Source organism: Onychomys torridus, chromosome 14, assembly GCF_903995425.1.
Source record: "Onychomys torridus chromosome 14, mOncTor1.1, whole genome shotgun sequence".
NCBI lineage: Eukaryota > Metazoa > Chordata > Mammalia > Rodentia > Cricetidae > Onychomys > Onychomys torridus.
In genome coordinates this window covers 83,222,563-83,237,702 of record NC_050456.1, presented here as the reverse complement: position 1 = coordinate 83,237,702, position 15,140 = coordinate 83,222,563, and the positions used below count along the sequence as shown (strand labels likewise).

The 15,140-nt window shown below is 39.3% G+C and overlaps 1 protein-coding gene across 2 annotated transcripts in view; it reads left to right on the top strand.

Annotated features, from left to right (window-relative positions):
• The window catches only part of Sp4 (Sp4 transcription factor), a 74,231-nt gene that overhangs the window by 40,758 nt on the left and 18,333 nt on the right, over positions 1–15,140 (top strand). For both annotated transcript variants that reach the window (XM_036206010.1, XM_036206011.1), the window contains exon 4: positions 2,788–3,016. In XM_036206010.1, the coding sequence (XP_036061903.1) occupies positions 2,788–3,016 (229 nt within the window). The remainder of the gene's footprint in view (positions 1–2,787; positions 3,017–15,140) is intronic.

Genomic DNA, 15,140 nt, shown 5'->3' with positions numbered 1-15,140 from the left:
TTATAATCAAATGTCTTTCTGTAGTTAAAAATCCCAAAGACAGTATAATCCAGATTCTCTGTGTGATTTCTATCTTTACATGGCTTATTTTTATATTATTTTTATCTCTTTTAAAATTATCTATTTCTTTATATAACTGTCTATCCTCCTTTTCCTCTCTCTTCCAAGCCTACATATATTTTTTACATATAATGTAAAAAACCATTTAGAGGTTTATTCCATCTGAATCTGTGGACTCTGCCCACTTCAGCTTCCCAACATGGCGGAGATACTCAGGAGAGTCAAGCTTATCCCGCCAACTCCTAGGGTTCATGAACCCTTCAGGTAGCGTGCAGCTGGCCCATAAACCATTTTTGTCTGTATGAGTAAAGGCTAAATCCACCATGCAGCATGCTGTGCAGCTTGGAGACAGCTCTGTACCAAGGTGGGAATCCACAATGCTGCGCTCAAGCCTGAATGCTTCAGCATCTCTGTACCAGCCTGCATGAGACATGAAGTAGGAAGCTGTGTTTGGCTCCTCTTTAGAATCTTTTATTAAGTTCTCTCAAGTTTTAGGTAGAAACTTGAGCTGACACGTTGAAGGTTTCTCCGTGGTCTCCCCCCACCCCACCCCCACCCCATGTTTCCATGTTCCTCTGGGTGTAGGGTTGATAATAAAGCTGTGTTGGCCTGTGGCAAGGCTTCTTGCTAGATAGCTCTTATAACTGAACCCATTTCTATTATCTATAAGTTGCCATATGGCTGTGGCATTACCAGTCTGCTGGCATCTTGCTGCTCCTTCCATGGTGTCTCTCCCTTCTCCTCACTTCTCTCTGTATATCTGTTTGGATATGTCTCTAAGCTGCCTTGCCATAGGCCAATGCAGCTTTATTTATCAACCAGTCAGAGCAACACATATTCACAGCATGTTGGTTTAATTTGCCAGTTTCAGTAATTCAGTATCACTCAGCAGCTATTGTTTTTTGTGCATTAGAGCTTAAATTCAAAGTCAATAAAGTACCATACAGGATCCAGACACCCTGTGTATTTCCCATCTTTATGCAGCTTATTTTTTTTTGTATTACTTTACTCTTTTAAGATTTTACTTTATTATTTTTAAACTATTTTTAATGACTGTCCATACCCATTTTTTACTATATCTGTTTAAAGGTTCTCTTGGTCTGAACTGCTTTACCATGTGCCTCCAGCATTCTCTGACTGTGAGGCAAACCTGAAATGGCCACGCCAGCTGCTGTCTCTGCCCCACCCCTTTTTCAGTTCACTCAAAGCCTAGCTTCATGCCAGCACATTTACTGCCCCAGCTCTTGGAAGCTGCTGTGTCCATGATGCAGCAGGCATTTTTACCTAGCATACTGGCTGCTCAAGTGCTCAGCTGCACAGCAGGGTCTCTTTAAAAGAGCCCCCGCTCTGTACACCAAGCCTACCCAACCTGAGAAATCATTTTCTCAGGCCCTCTGTGGATATTCAAGCCTTCACCATATGTATGAGTCTTTCTATGTCCAACCAGCCAGCTCCCAAATAAGGACACAAAGACTTCTTATTAATTATGAATGCTTGGCCTTAGCTTAGGCTTGTCCACTAGCTCTTATAACTTAAATTAACCTATTTATTTTAATCTGTGCTCTGTCACGTGGCTCGTTACCACATCTCTCCATACTGCCCATGCTGCTACCTCAGTGTCTGGCTGGTGACTCTGCCTTCTTCTTCCCAGTCTTTCCTGTCTCCAGAAATTCTACCTATACGTCCTGCCTAGTTCTTGGCCATTCAGCTTTTTATTGCACCAATCACAGCAAATACATCTTCATATAGTGTACCAATATCCCTCAACACTGTCATATTATACATTTTTCATAGTTTTCCTAGTAAAGAAGCAAAGTTAGTATATACCTGAGACATGGTCCAAGGATTAAAAGCAAAAGCATAAGAAAAGACTAAAGTTAAAAAAATATATGCTTGCTGTAGTGACTATATGTATGTCATTGTTCATTTTGCATTTAAACCACTTAGGATGGATGTGGTGGTGGTATGCCTGTAATCTGAACATTTAGGAGGGTGAGGCAGAAGGATTGTGAGTTTGAAGCCAGCTGAGTTAAGTAGTGAGCTCTAGGCCAGCCTGTGCTATGTAGCAATGCCCTGTTTCAAAAGAATAAGTAATGCGACATTTAGTTCTGTTGTATACTAAAAAAAATAAAGCAACAATTGTCATCAGTAAGGAGTTATTTGCTTGTTTAGAAATGAGAAATGTCCGTATTTCCTGCATTTTCTTTTTCTTTTTCTTTTTTTTTTTATTTTTTTTGTTTGTTTTTTTGTTTTTTGTTTTGTTTGTTTTTCGAGACAGGAATTCTCTGTGTAGTTTTGGTGCCTATGCTGGATCTTGCTCTGTAGCCCAGGCTGAACACAAACTCACAGAGATCCGCCTGGCTATTCCTGTATTTTCTTGCCATATGAGATAATATTGTTGACTGTAAGTAATAATTGTTTGTGTGTATATAGCATTTTCCATCTAGGGATTGGTGTTTTCAGGTATCTCATGAGTACTCACAGTATTTCAGTCAAGTGGTTATGTTTAAATATAATCCCAGCAGCTGCAAAATGACAAATTGAGTCCCTAAAATAATTATTGTATATTTTGGAAGGATTAGCTTGGTATAAATCATTAACTCATTTGTTTTTTATGCATTGCTAAAAAGCTAACATTTTAGAGCTTTAAAATGTCCATATGAATTTTTTTCATCATTAGGAATAGGAAGCATTCTAATGCTCTGTTTTTCTGTCTTTCTCTTTTAGGTCAGCAGCAAGGACAGGACGGAGTAAAAGTCCAGCAGGCTACTATAGCTCCTGTAACGGTGGCAGTTGGAGGGATTGCTAATGCTACGATAGGTGCTGTTAGTCCTGACCAACTCACACAAGTGCATTTGCAGCAAGGCCAGCAGACCTCTGATGCAGAGGTGCAGCCTGGCAAACGGCTTCGAAGAGTTGCCTGCTCGTGTCCTAATTGTAGGGAAGGAGAAGGAAGGTAACTGCTGTTCTCACCCTGGCTCTCTGGAGTTATTAAGCCGTCATTGGCCACCTCCAATCACTGGAGCCTCTTGAGCATTCTCTCACAGAAGCTGGAATGCAGTGTTGTTAATTTGGGCTGTTTGAGGAGCAGTCCTCTGCTTTGTGTTTTATAATTTTTAAGAAATGAAATTTTTTCATTTATTAGGTAAAAAACTTTGAATACCTTTATTGATTTCAAACTAACTCCTGTTCCATGCTGTTTGCCTGTTTGCAATATACAGTGCAATAGTTTGTAATCAGTCAGTTATACAGCTGTAACCACAGTGTTTTAAACCACTTTTGTCCTCTTCAAAAAAAGTTCTGTTCCCCAAACTCCTTAGCTCTACTAAACTGATTTCTGTATTTACAGATTTTACTATGCTGAACATTTCATACAAGTGGAATCATACAGTATTTGAATTTTTGATGGCCTAATCAATACTTCATTTCTTCTGTGAACAAATAATATTCCATTGTGTGGAATATTTAGTATATATGTAGTAATTGTTTATCCCATCACTTGATAGACAGCAGAACACTCTCCTTATTGACCATTATGACCATATGACCACTGTATACATGTATGTAAAAGAGAGTATATGCAGACATTCAGTTTTTATTTCTCCCTTCCTCCCTCCCTCCTTCCCCTGTGTGTGTGTGTGTGTGTGTGTGTGTAAATAGAGTTGCCAGGCTGTGTGGTGACTGTTACACCATTTAAGGAACTGCCACACTTATCTCCTAAAGTGGCTGCACCATTCTATATTCCCACCAGCCTTGTATGAAGAAGGTTCCAGTTTCTCTGTAGAATTGCTAGACTTTGGCATTACCTGATTTTTTTTGTTTTTTAAAGTCAGCTTAATACTCAGTCTGAAAGTGATGTCATGGTGTGTTGATTGAAATTTTCTTAGTGATTAGTTGATCATCTTTTCATGTGGCTTTTGATCGTTTGTGTATCTTTGAAGAAATGTGTATTTAGATCCTCTTTCCACATTTAATTGCTATCATTTTTAAAAATCACTGAAGAGTAGTTCTTTATATATTCTGGGTATAAGATCTCACCAGGACATGATTTGGATATACTGTTTCCTAGTGTGTGGAATGACCATATACTGTCAAGATTATGTCTTTCAAAGCACAAAATCTTTTGAAGTATAATTTTTGTTTGTTTCTTCTCCCTTGTTTACTTTTGTTTTTGATGTCATGTTGGAGAATATTGCCAAATCTAACGAATGTTCATAGTTTTGTTTTTTGAATTTTACAGATTTTACTCTGAGACTTAGATGTGATAATTCTTGGGTCCCTTTTTCTGATATGATATGAAGGAAGAATACACCCAGCATCATTTACTGAAGTTTCTTTTCCCTCTTGAATGGTCTTAGCTTCCATTTCTCAAAATTGCTTTGTGTTTAGCAACACTGGGGATTCTGTATGAATTTTAGCATTAGCTTGTCAGTTTCTACAGAGATGGGAGGTGGTATTCTGATGGGAACTGAGGTGAAACTGCAGGTCAGTTTGGGGATAGTGACAACAATGTTGGGTCTTCAGGTCCATACAAAGACCACCTTTCAGTTTATTTAGATTTTTGCTAATTTGTTTCATCAGTATTTTGTGATTTTTTTTAAGAGTGTAAGCTTAGCATTTATTCCTGTTAAATCTTCCTGATGTTATTATAAATGAAGCCATTTTTGTTTTTATTTCTCATTCTAAGTGTACAGAATCACATTGGCTTTTGTGTACTGATCTTATATTGTGGAGTGTTGATGATGTCGTCTTGTGATTTTCTTAATGGTTGCTTAAAAGTTCTATATATACTGGACTAAAGAGATGGCTCAGCAGTTAAGAGCACTGGCTGCTCTTCCAGAGGACTCAGGTTCAAGTCCCATCACCCACATGGTGGCTTACACCTGTCTGTAACTCCATTCCCAGGGAATCTGAAACTCTCTTCCAGCCTTTATAGGCACTTGCACACATATGGTATGCAGACATATGTGCAGGCAAAGCACTCATACACATCTTTTAAAAATGGAAGATTTCTATAAACCAAAAATACACACTGGAAAAAGGATGGTATTCATCACACTACACAAAACTCAACTCCAAGTAGTTCAAGGACCTCAACATAAGACTTGATATCCTGAACCTGATAGAAGAGAAAGCAGGGACAAGGTTTTAACTCATTATCATAGGGAAGGATTTTCTGAACAGAACACAGATAAGCACATAAGACCAATGACTAGTAAAAGGGACTTCAGGGCTGGAGAGACATGGCAGCTCACAACTGTCTAGTTCTAGTTCAAGGAAATCCAAAACCCTCTTCTGGACTTAGCAGGCATCAGCCATGCAGGAGATACACAGAGAGACATGCAAGCAGAATTCACAAATGAAATGGTTAAAAAAAAAAAAAAAAATGAACAGGGCCTCATGAATCTGAAAAGCTTCAGTGTAGTAAAGGACAGTATCATTCAGACAGTTTACCAGCTATACATCCAATAGAGGGTTAGTATCTAAAATATATAAAGAACTAAAAAAACTGAACATCAAGAAAATAACCCAATTAAAAAGTGGGGTACAGAACTAAGCAGAGAGTTTTCAAAAGATGAAGCAGGAATGACTGAGAAACACTTTTTAAAAAATGTTCAACATCTTTAGCCATCAGGGAAATTCGAACCACCTTGAGATTTCATCTCATACTGGTCAGAATGGCTAAGATCAATAAAACAAATGACAGCACACATTGGTGAGGATACAGGGAAAAGAGCTGTTGCTGGTGGGAGTGAAAATCTGTACAGCCATTATGGGAAACAGTGTGGAGATTCCTCTGGAAGCTGGGAATTGATCTACTTCAAGATCCAGCTATCCCTCTCCTGGGCATTTATATCCCAGAAGACTATACCTACCACAGAGACACTTGCTCATCTATGTTTATTGCTGCTCTATTCATATTAGACAGAAGTTGGAAACAGCCCACATGTCCATCAACTGATTAATGGATAATGAAAATGTGGTACTTTTACACAGTGGAATATTGTTCAGCTGTTAAGAAAAATGAAATTTGAAGGTAGATGGAAGGATCTAGAAAAAGTCACGCTGAGTAAAGTAATCCAGATTCCAAAAGACAGATACTATATGTTCTTTCTTACATGTGGATGTTAGCTTTAAGCTTTCAAAATATGTGCTACTATCCAAATAACCAGGGTTAAGTACCTAGTAAGGGACCAGGGGAGAAGAGATTATTTCCTACATAAGGGGAGATAAAGCTATGGAGAAATAGAGGGACCACTAGAATAGGAGGATTAAATAGGGGAGGGGATGGGAAGGAAGAGTAAGGAGAGGAGATGGGGAGGGACAACTGACACTAAAGGCCATTTGAAAAAACATGAAAACCCACTACTGTAGAACCTTCCTAAATATATACATATATGAAAGGAATTTAAATGGAGTCACTAAATAATAGGGGAGACAATGCCCCAACTAGGCATCTTTTTTTTTTACTATATTTTTTAAATTATATTTGTGTTTTAATTTAACATATCAGCCATGGGTTCCCCTGTCCTCCCCCCTCCCGCACCCACCCCCACCTTCCCTCCATACCCTCCCCTCCATTCCCATCTCCTCTAGGGCCAAGACTCCCCTGGGGATTCATTTAAACTTGGTGGATTCAGTACAGGCAGGTCCAGTCCCCTCCTTCCAGGCTGAGCAAAATGTTCCTGTGTAAGCCCCAGGTTCCAAACAGCCAGCTCATGCACTAAGGACAAGTCCAGGTCCCATAGCCTGGATGCCTCCCAAACAGTCCAAGCCACTCAACTGTCTCACTTACCCAGAGGGCCTGATCCAGCTGGGGGTTCTACAGCCTTTGGTTCACAATTCATGTGCTTCCCTTCGTCTGGCCTTTCGTCCCCGTGCTTTTTCCAATCCTGGGCTCAACAATTCACGCTCCCACAGTCCCTCCTCCTTCTCGACTACTGGACACCTGGAGCTCCACCTGGGACCTGGCTGAGGATCTCCGCATCCACTTCCATCAGTCACTGGGTGAGAGTTCCAGCCCGAAAGTCAGGGTGTTTGGCAATCTGATCACCAGTCTAGGTCAGATCAGGCTTTCTCTCGACCACTGCCAGCAGACTACAGAGGATGCATCACTGTGGACCTCAGGGGACCTCTCCAGCATTCTGCCCACTCCTGTTCTCATGTGGTCCTCATCCATCATGGTCTACCATTCCTTCTTCTCCCTTTCTGTTATTGATCCAGCTGGGATCTCCTGCTTCCCCACGCCTCCCTTCCCTCAAACCTTGCCCTTCATTTCTTCCACTCTTGCCCAGGTTGTTCATGTAGATCTCATCCATTTCTCTGTCATTGGGTGATCCCTGTGTCTTTCCTAGGGTCCCGTTTTCTAGGTAGCCTCCCTGGAGTTGTGTAGCAGTCTAGTCATCTTTGTTTTACATCTAGTATCCTCCTATGAGTGAGTACATACCATGTTTGTCTTTCTGAGTCTGGGTTACCTCACTCAGGATGATTTTTTTCTAGATCCATCCATTTGCCTGCAAACCTCATGATGTCATTGTTTTTCTCTGCTGAGTAATACTCCATTGTGTGTATGTACCATATTTTCTTTATCCATTCTTCAGTTGAAGGGCATCTAGGTTGTTTCCAGGTTCTGGCTATTACAAACAATGCTGATATGAACATAGCTGAGCAAATGCCCTAGTGGTATGATTGAGCATTCCTTGGGTATATGCCCAAGAGTGCTACAGCTGGGTCTTGGGGGAGATGGATTCCCAATTATCTAAGTAAGCTCCATGTTGATTTCCAAAGCAGCTGTACAAGCTTGCATTCCCACCAGCAGTGGAGGAGAGTTCCCCTTGCTCTACATCCTCTCCAGCATAAGCCATCTTCTGTGGTTTTGATCTTAGCCACTCTGACAGGTGTAAGGTGGTATCTCAGAGTCGTTTTGATTTGCATTTCCCGGATAATTAGGGATGCTGAGCAATTCCTTAAATGTCTTTCAGCCATTTGAGCTTTGTTGAAAATTCTGTTTAGTTCTATAGACCATTTCTTAATTGGACTGTTGTGCATTTTGATGTCTAATTTCTTGAATTCTTTATATATTCTCGATATCAGCTCTCTGTCATTTGTGGGGTTGGTGAAGACCTTTTCCCATTCTGTAGGCTGTCACTTTGTCTTGTTGACCGTGTCCTTTGCTCTACAAAAGCTTCTCAGTTTCAACAGGTCCCATTAATTGATTGTTTCTCTCAGTGCCTGTGCTACTGGTGTTATATTTAGAAAGTGATCTCCAGAGCCAATGCGTTCAAGAGTACTTCCTACTTTCTCTTCTATCAGGTTCAGAGTAATTGGATTTATGTTGAGATCTTTGATCCACTTGGACTTAATTTTTGTGCATGGTGACAGATATGGATCTATTTGCAGCCTTCTACACATTGACATCCAGTTATGCCAGCACCATTTGTTGAAGATGCTTTCTTTTTTCCATTGTACATTTTTGGCTTCTTTGTCAAAAATTATATGTTCATAGGTGTGCGGGTTAATGTCAGGGTCTTCAATTTGATTCCATTGGTCCACATGTTGGTTTTTATGCCAGTACCAAGCTGTTTTTATTACGGTAGCTCTGTAGTAGAGCTTGAGGTTGGGGATCGTGATGCCTCCAGAGGTTGTTTTATTGTACAGGAATCTTTTGGCTATCCTGGGTTTTTTTGTTTTTCCATATGAAGTTGAGTATTATTCTTTCCAGATCTGTGAAGAATTGTGTTGGTAATTTGATGGGGATTGCATTGAATCTGTAGATTGCTTTTGATAAGATCTCCATTTTTACTATGTTAATCCTGCCTATCCATGAGCATAGGAAGTCTTTCCATTTTCTGACATCTTCTTCAATTTCTTTTTTCAGAGACTTAAAGTTCTTGTCATATAGGTCCTTCACATGCTTAGTTAGAGTAACCCCCAAGGTATTTTATATCATTTGTGGCTATTGTAAAGGGTGATGTATCTCTGATTTCCTTCTCAGCCTGTTTGTCTATTGTATATAGGAGGGCTGCTGATTTTTTTTTTTTTTTTTAGTTGATCTTGTATCCTGCTATGTTGCTGAAGGTTTTTATTAGCTGTATCAGTTCCTTGGTTGAATTTTGGGGGTCACTCACATATACTATCATGTCATCTGCAAATAGGGAAAGCTTGACTTCTTCCTTTCCAATTTGTATCCCCTTAATCTCCTTATGTTGTCTTATAGCTCTGGCTAGAACTTCAAGTACTATATTGAGTAAGTATGGGGAGAGGGGACAGCCTTGCCTAGTTTTCCTGATTTTAGTGGTATTGCTTTGAGTTTCTCTCCATTTAATTTGATGTTGGCTGTTGGCTTGCTGTAGATTGCCTTTATTATGTTTAGGTATGTTCCCTGTATTCCTGATTGCTCCAAGACCTTTATCATGAAGGGGTGTTGGATTTTGTCAAATGCCTTTTCTGCATCTAGTGAGATGATCATGTGGTTTTTTTCTTTGAGTTTGTTATATGGTGTATTACATTGATGGACTTAAGTATGTTGAACCACCCTTGCATCCCTGGGATAAAGCCTACTTGATCATGGCGGATAATTGTTTTGATGTGTTCTTGGAGTCTGTTTGCCAGTATTTTATTGAGTTATTTTTGCATCAATGTTCATGAGGGAGATTGGTCTGTAGTTCTCTTTTCTTTGTTGCATCTTTGTTTGGTTTAGGAATCAGGGTAATTGTAGCCTCATAGAAGGAGTTTGGTAATATTCCTTCTGCTTCTATTGTGTGGAACAATTTGAAGAGTATTGGTATTAAGTCTTCTTTGAAGATCTGGTAGAATTCTGCAGAGAAACCATCTGGTCCTGGGCGTTTTTGGTTGGGAGACTTTTAATGACTGATTGATTTTATTTCCTTAGGAGTCATTGGACTATTAAATGGTTTATCTGGTCTTGATTTAACTTAGGTATGTGGTACCTATCGAGAAAATTATCCATTTCTTTTAGATTTTTCAGTTTTGTGGAGTAGAGGTTTTTGAAGTATGACCTGATGATTCTCTGGATTTCCTCATTGTCTGTTGTTATGTCCCCCTTTTCATTTCTGATTTTGTTAATTTGGATGCTCTCTCTCTTTTGGTTAGTTTGGATAAGGGCTTGTCTATCTTGTTGATCTTCTCAAAGAACCAACTCTTTGTTTCATTAATCCTTTGTGGTGTTCTCTTTGTTTCTATTTTATTGATTTCAGCCCTCAATTTGATAATTTCCTGGTGTCTGTTCCTCCTGGGAGACTTTGTTTCTTCCTGTTCAAGGGCTTTCAGGTGTGCTGTCAAGTCACTAGTGTGAGATTTCTCCAGCTTCTTTATGTGGGCATTTAGTGCTATGAATTTCCCTTTTAGCACTTCTTTCATAGTGCCCCGTAAGTTTGGGTATGTGGTGTATTCATTTTCATTGATCTCTAGGAAGTCTTTAATTTCTTTGTTTATTTCTTCCTTAATCCATTGGTGATTCAGTTGAGCATTATTCAGTTTCCATGAGATTGTAGGATTTCTGTAGTTTTTTTCTGTTGTTGAAATATAACTTTAAACCATGGTGGTCCGACAGAACACAGGAGGTTATTCCAATTGTTTTGTATCTGTTGAGATTTGCTTTGTGGCCAAGTATGTGGTCGATTTTAGAGAAGGTTCCATGGGGTGCTGAGAAGAAGGTATATTCTTTTTTGTTCAGGTGGAATGTTCTGTAGATATCGATTAAGTCCATTTGAGCCATAACATCAGTTAAGACCATTATGTCTCTGTTAAGTTTCAATTTGGCCGATCTGTCCAGAGGTGAAAGTGGGGTGTTGAAGTCTCCCACTATTAATGTGTGGGGATTATATGTGATTTAAGCTTCAGTAATGTTTCTTTTACATATGTGGATGCCCTTGTGTTTGGGGCGTAAAATGTTAAGAATTGAGACTTCATCTTGGTGGATCTTTCCTGCGATGAGTATGTAATGTTTCATCATCTCTTTTGATTGATTTTAGTTTGAAGTCTATTTTGCTGGATATTAAGATGGCTACACCAGCTTGTTTCTTAAGACCATTTGATTGGAAAGTCTTTTCCCAGTCTTTTATTCTTAGGAGGTGTCTGTCTTTGAATTTGAGGTGTGTTTCTTGTATGCAGCAGAAAGATGGATCCTGTTTTTGTATCCATTCTATTAGTCTGTGTCTTTTTATAGGTGAATTAAGTCCATTGATATTAAGGGATATTAATGACCAGGGATTGTTTGTTCCTATTATTATTTTTATTATTTGGTGGTAGTGTGTGTGTACTTCTCTTCTTTGGGGTTTACTTCTGTGGTGTTATCTATTGCCTGTGTTCTCATGGGTGTATCTGCCTTCCTTAGGTTGGAATTTTCCTTCTAGTGCTTTCTGTAGGACTGGGTTTGTGGATAAGTATTGTTTAAATCTGGTTTTGTCTTGGAAGGTCTTGTTCACTCCATCTATGATGATTGAAAGTTTTGCTGGGTATATTAGTCTAGGCTGGCATCCATGGTCTCTTAGTGTCTGCATTATATCTGTCCAGGTCCTTCTGGCTTTCAAAGTCTCCATTGAGAAATCTGGTGTTATTCTGATGGGTTTGCCTATATAAGTCACTTGGCTTTTTTCCTTTGCTGCCCTTAATATTCTTTCTTTATTCTTTACATTTGGTTGTTTAATTATTATGTGCCGAGGGGACTTTTTTGGGGGGATTTGTCTGTTTGGTGTTCTATAGGCTTCTTGTATCTTCATAGGCATTTCGTTCTTTAAGGTGGAAAAGTTTTCTTCTATGATCTTGTTAAATATATTTTCTGTGCCTTTGAGTTGGTATTCTTCTCCTTCCTCTATCCCTATTATTCGTAGGTTTGGTCTTTTCATGGTGTCCCAAATTTCTTGGACATTTTGGGTCATGACTTTGTTGGTTTTAGTGTTTTCTTTGACTGATGAATCTATTTCTTCTACCGTATCTTCAACACCAGAGATCCTTTCTTCCATCTCTTGCATTCTGTTTGTTATACTTGCATCTGAAGTTCCTGTTTGTTTACTCAGATTTTCTGTTTCCAGCATTCCTTCTGCTAGTGTCTTCTTTATTTTTTCTATTTCCCTCTTGAGGTCTTGGACTGTTTCCCTTGTTTTTTCCTGATTTTCTTTCAGGGACTTATTTTCTTCTGCTTTAATTGTCCTTTCCTCTAGTTTTTTATAACATTCTTCCCATTTTTTTGTTTGTCTGTTCCTCCACTTTATTTTTGATTTCTTCTATATAAGGCTCTAGCCTCTTTATGATGTTACTTATAAGGTTGTTTTCTTCTTCTTCTTCTTCCATTCTGTGATGTTCACGTCTAGCTCTGGTCCAGATGGGAGTTCCCCCAACTAGGCATCTTATGCCACTAAATAATACCTTCAGTGCTAGGAATGGATGCATACTGGTGCTCACAGGCTTACATCTTATTGAGTCATTTACCAAAGGGGTCCTATGGAATCTTCGAATCTCCCAAACATCACAGGTTACTGCCAAGATCATTGGTTGCTCTCCACATCTTATAATTTATAAGACCCTATCTCTGAAGACAATACTTAGTCATCAAACATGTAAAAGACATACTGATACCTAATAAGAAGTGTCACTGCTACTGATTAGCATTCATGGTACTAGAAGATACTTTGCATACTGCAAGAAAAAGGTAACCCAGCTACAAACCTTTCAACCTGCTTGTAAGATACACTGGTACAATAGTGGCACAAATGTTATAGGAACAATCAACCACTTTTAAAAAATTGTATTTAGCCGGGTGGTGGTGGCGCATGCCTGTAGTCCCAGCACTTGGGAGGCAGAGGCACATGGATCTCTGTGAGTTCGAGGCCAGCCTGGGCTACCAAGTGAGTTCCAGGAAAGGCGCAAAGCTACACAGGAAAACCCTGTCTTGAAAAACAAAACAAAACAACAAAAAAAAATTGTATTTAAGGTTTTCTCCCTGAGATGGAACCCATACTGAAACTGATGAAGTGGCTAAGAATCTGAGAATAGGTAGGACATGAGCTTAAGAGAAATCTTACTACAACTATTCTGCTAAAGGAACATAGCAGTGAAGTGACTCCTAATGACACACTGCTATCCCCATAGGTCAGTGCCTCACTCAGCCTTCATCAGAGACACTTCTTGCAGTAGATGGAAATTAACACAGAGACCCATAAGTGGACAGTGTGCATGCAGGGAGTGAGAAACTTGGGAGGACTCAGTCCTAAATGGGATGTCTTCACCAAACTCCTCCCCTTTTGACTCAGGGATGTATGTGAAAGGGGAGGTAGAAAGACTGTGAGCCATGGGTGGTGGATGAGTCCAAGGAAACAGTTTCTTCCACACATAAACTCACAGAGAGTGACAACATGCACAAGACCTGCACAGGTTCAAGCCAGATGGGGTTGCAGCACTGAGAGGAGGGAGTGGACATGAGGTCCCTATCCCTAACTAAGAAGATATTTGTAATTGACAGCCACAGCAAAGGGAAATTCAGTTTTCTCTAATGGAGTGTTACTGAATATATTAACCATATTCCAGGGCAGGCCCCATACCCAGGATTAGTTGGCCAACACAAAACTAACACTATTTGTGTGTGTGTGTGTGTGTGTGTGTGTGTGTGTGTGTGTGTGTGTGTCCATTTTATTTCACTTTCTTTTGTTGTGGCAATTTTTGTCTTGTTGGTCTTTTGCCTGTTGTGATTTTTAATTTTGTCATTTTTTTTTTCTTTTGAAAAAGAGAGAGACAACATAAAGTTGATTGGACAGGAGATGAGGACGTTCTGGGAGGAGTTGAAGGAGAGGAAAACATCAAAATATACTATGTGAAAAAAAAATAAAAGTGATTTCTATATCTACAAGTATAGTATGTCTGTGAATAAAAATTGTTCTCTTTTACTTCTTTTTCCACTTTGGAGGAGTTCTGTTTGTTTGTTTGGTTTGTTTGTTTGGTTGGTTGGCTGTTTGTTTGGTTGGTTATTTGGTTGGTTGGTTTGAGGGAATTCATCTAGTTTGTCACTCTTTAAATATGACTCTAGCTCTAGAACCCTGGATCACGTTGAGGAAGCTCTTTTCTTCCTCACTTTAAACTTAGTAGGATTTTTATGCCAAACACTTCATTGCATTTGTTAAAATGATCATGAGTTTTTAGGAAAATTCTGTATACTGTATACATAAGTAGTTGTTACAAATCATCATTTTTGCATGTTTATGGTAAAATCCTCCTGGATGTGGTATATAATTTTTTTTAGAGGTGACTGGGGTTTAGTTTGCTGCCCCTTTTCTCTCCTCTTCCCTCCCTTTCTTCTGCCAGCCTCACAGACTTTCATGCCTGTGCCTCCAGAGAATCCTGGCATCATAAGCATGTGCAACCACACACTGCTTAGTTTGCTGATGTTGAGGGTCCTTTTCATCTGTGTCCATGAGGTGCTGGTCTCTGGTTTTCTTGAGTATTCTTTTGTTGTTGATAATATTGGTCTCATAAAATGAATTGGGAAGTGTTCCCTGCAGGTTTATTTTTGAACAAGTCTTTGAAAAGCTGGTGGTGTGTGTGTGTGTGTGTGTGTGTAGTTATGGTAGTACATGCCTTTAATCCCAGCACTGGGGCGTGTGTGTTTATATATGTAGTTATGGTAGTACATGCCTTTAAAGCCAGAGGCAGGGAGATCTTTTTTGAGTTTTTGGCCAGACTGGTCTACATAGTGAGTTCTAGCACAGACTGTTCTACATAGTGAGTTCTAGCACAGCCAGGGCTGTAGAGGGAGACCTTGTCTAAAAAAACAAACAAACAATTATATATATTGGGGGCAGGATTTCATCAGTAAAACTGTCTGACACTCGGCTTTATGTAGTTCTGACTAACTCTTTTAGTTATACATTTATTTTGATTGACCTCTTGTTTTTGTTTGTGTCAGTTTTTAAATTTTCTGTTTTAAGAACTTGTCTGCCTCATCTAAGTGGTTGATAAAGGATTTATTCCTAATGTTCCTTTAAGATCATTTTTACTTTTGTGTGATTGATAATGATTTTAATTTATGAGGGAGTTAATTGAGTCTTTTTGTCTTGGTTAGTTTAGCT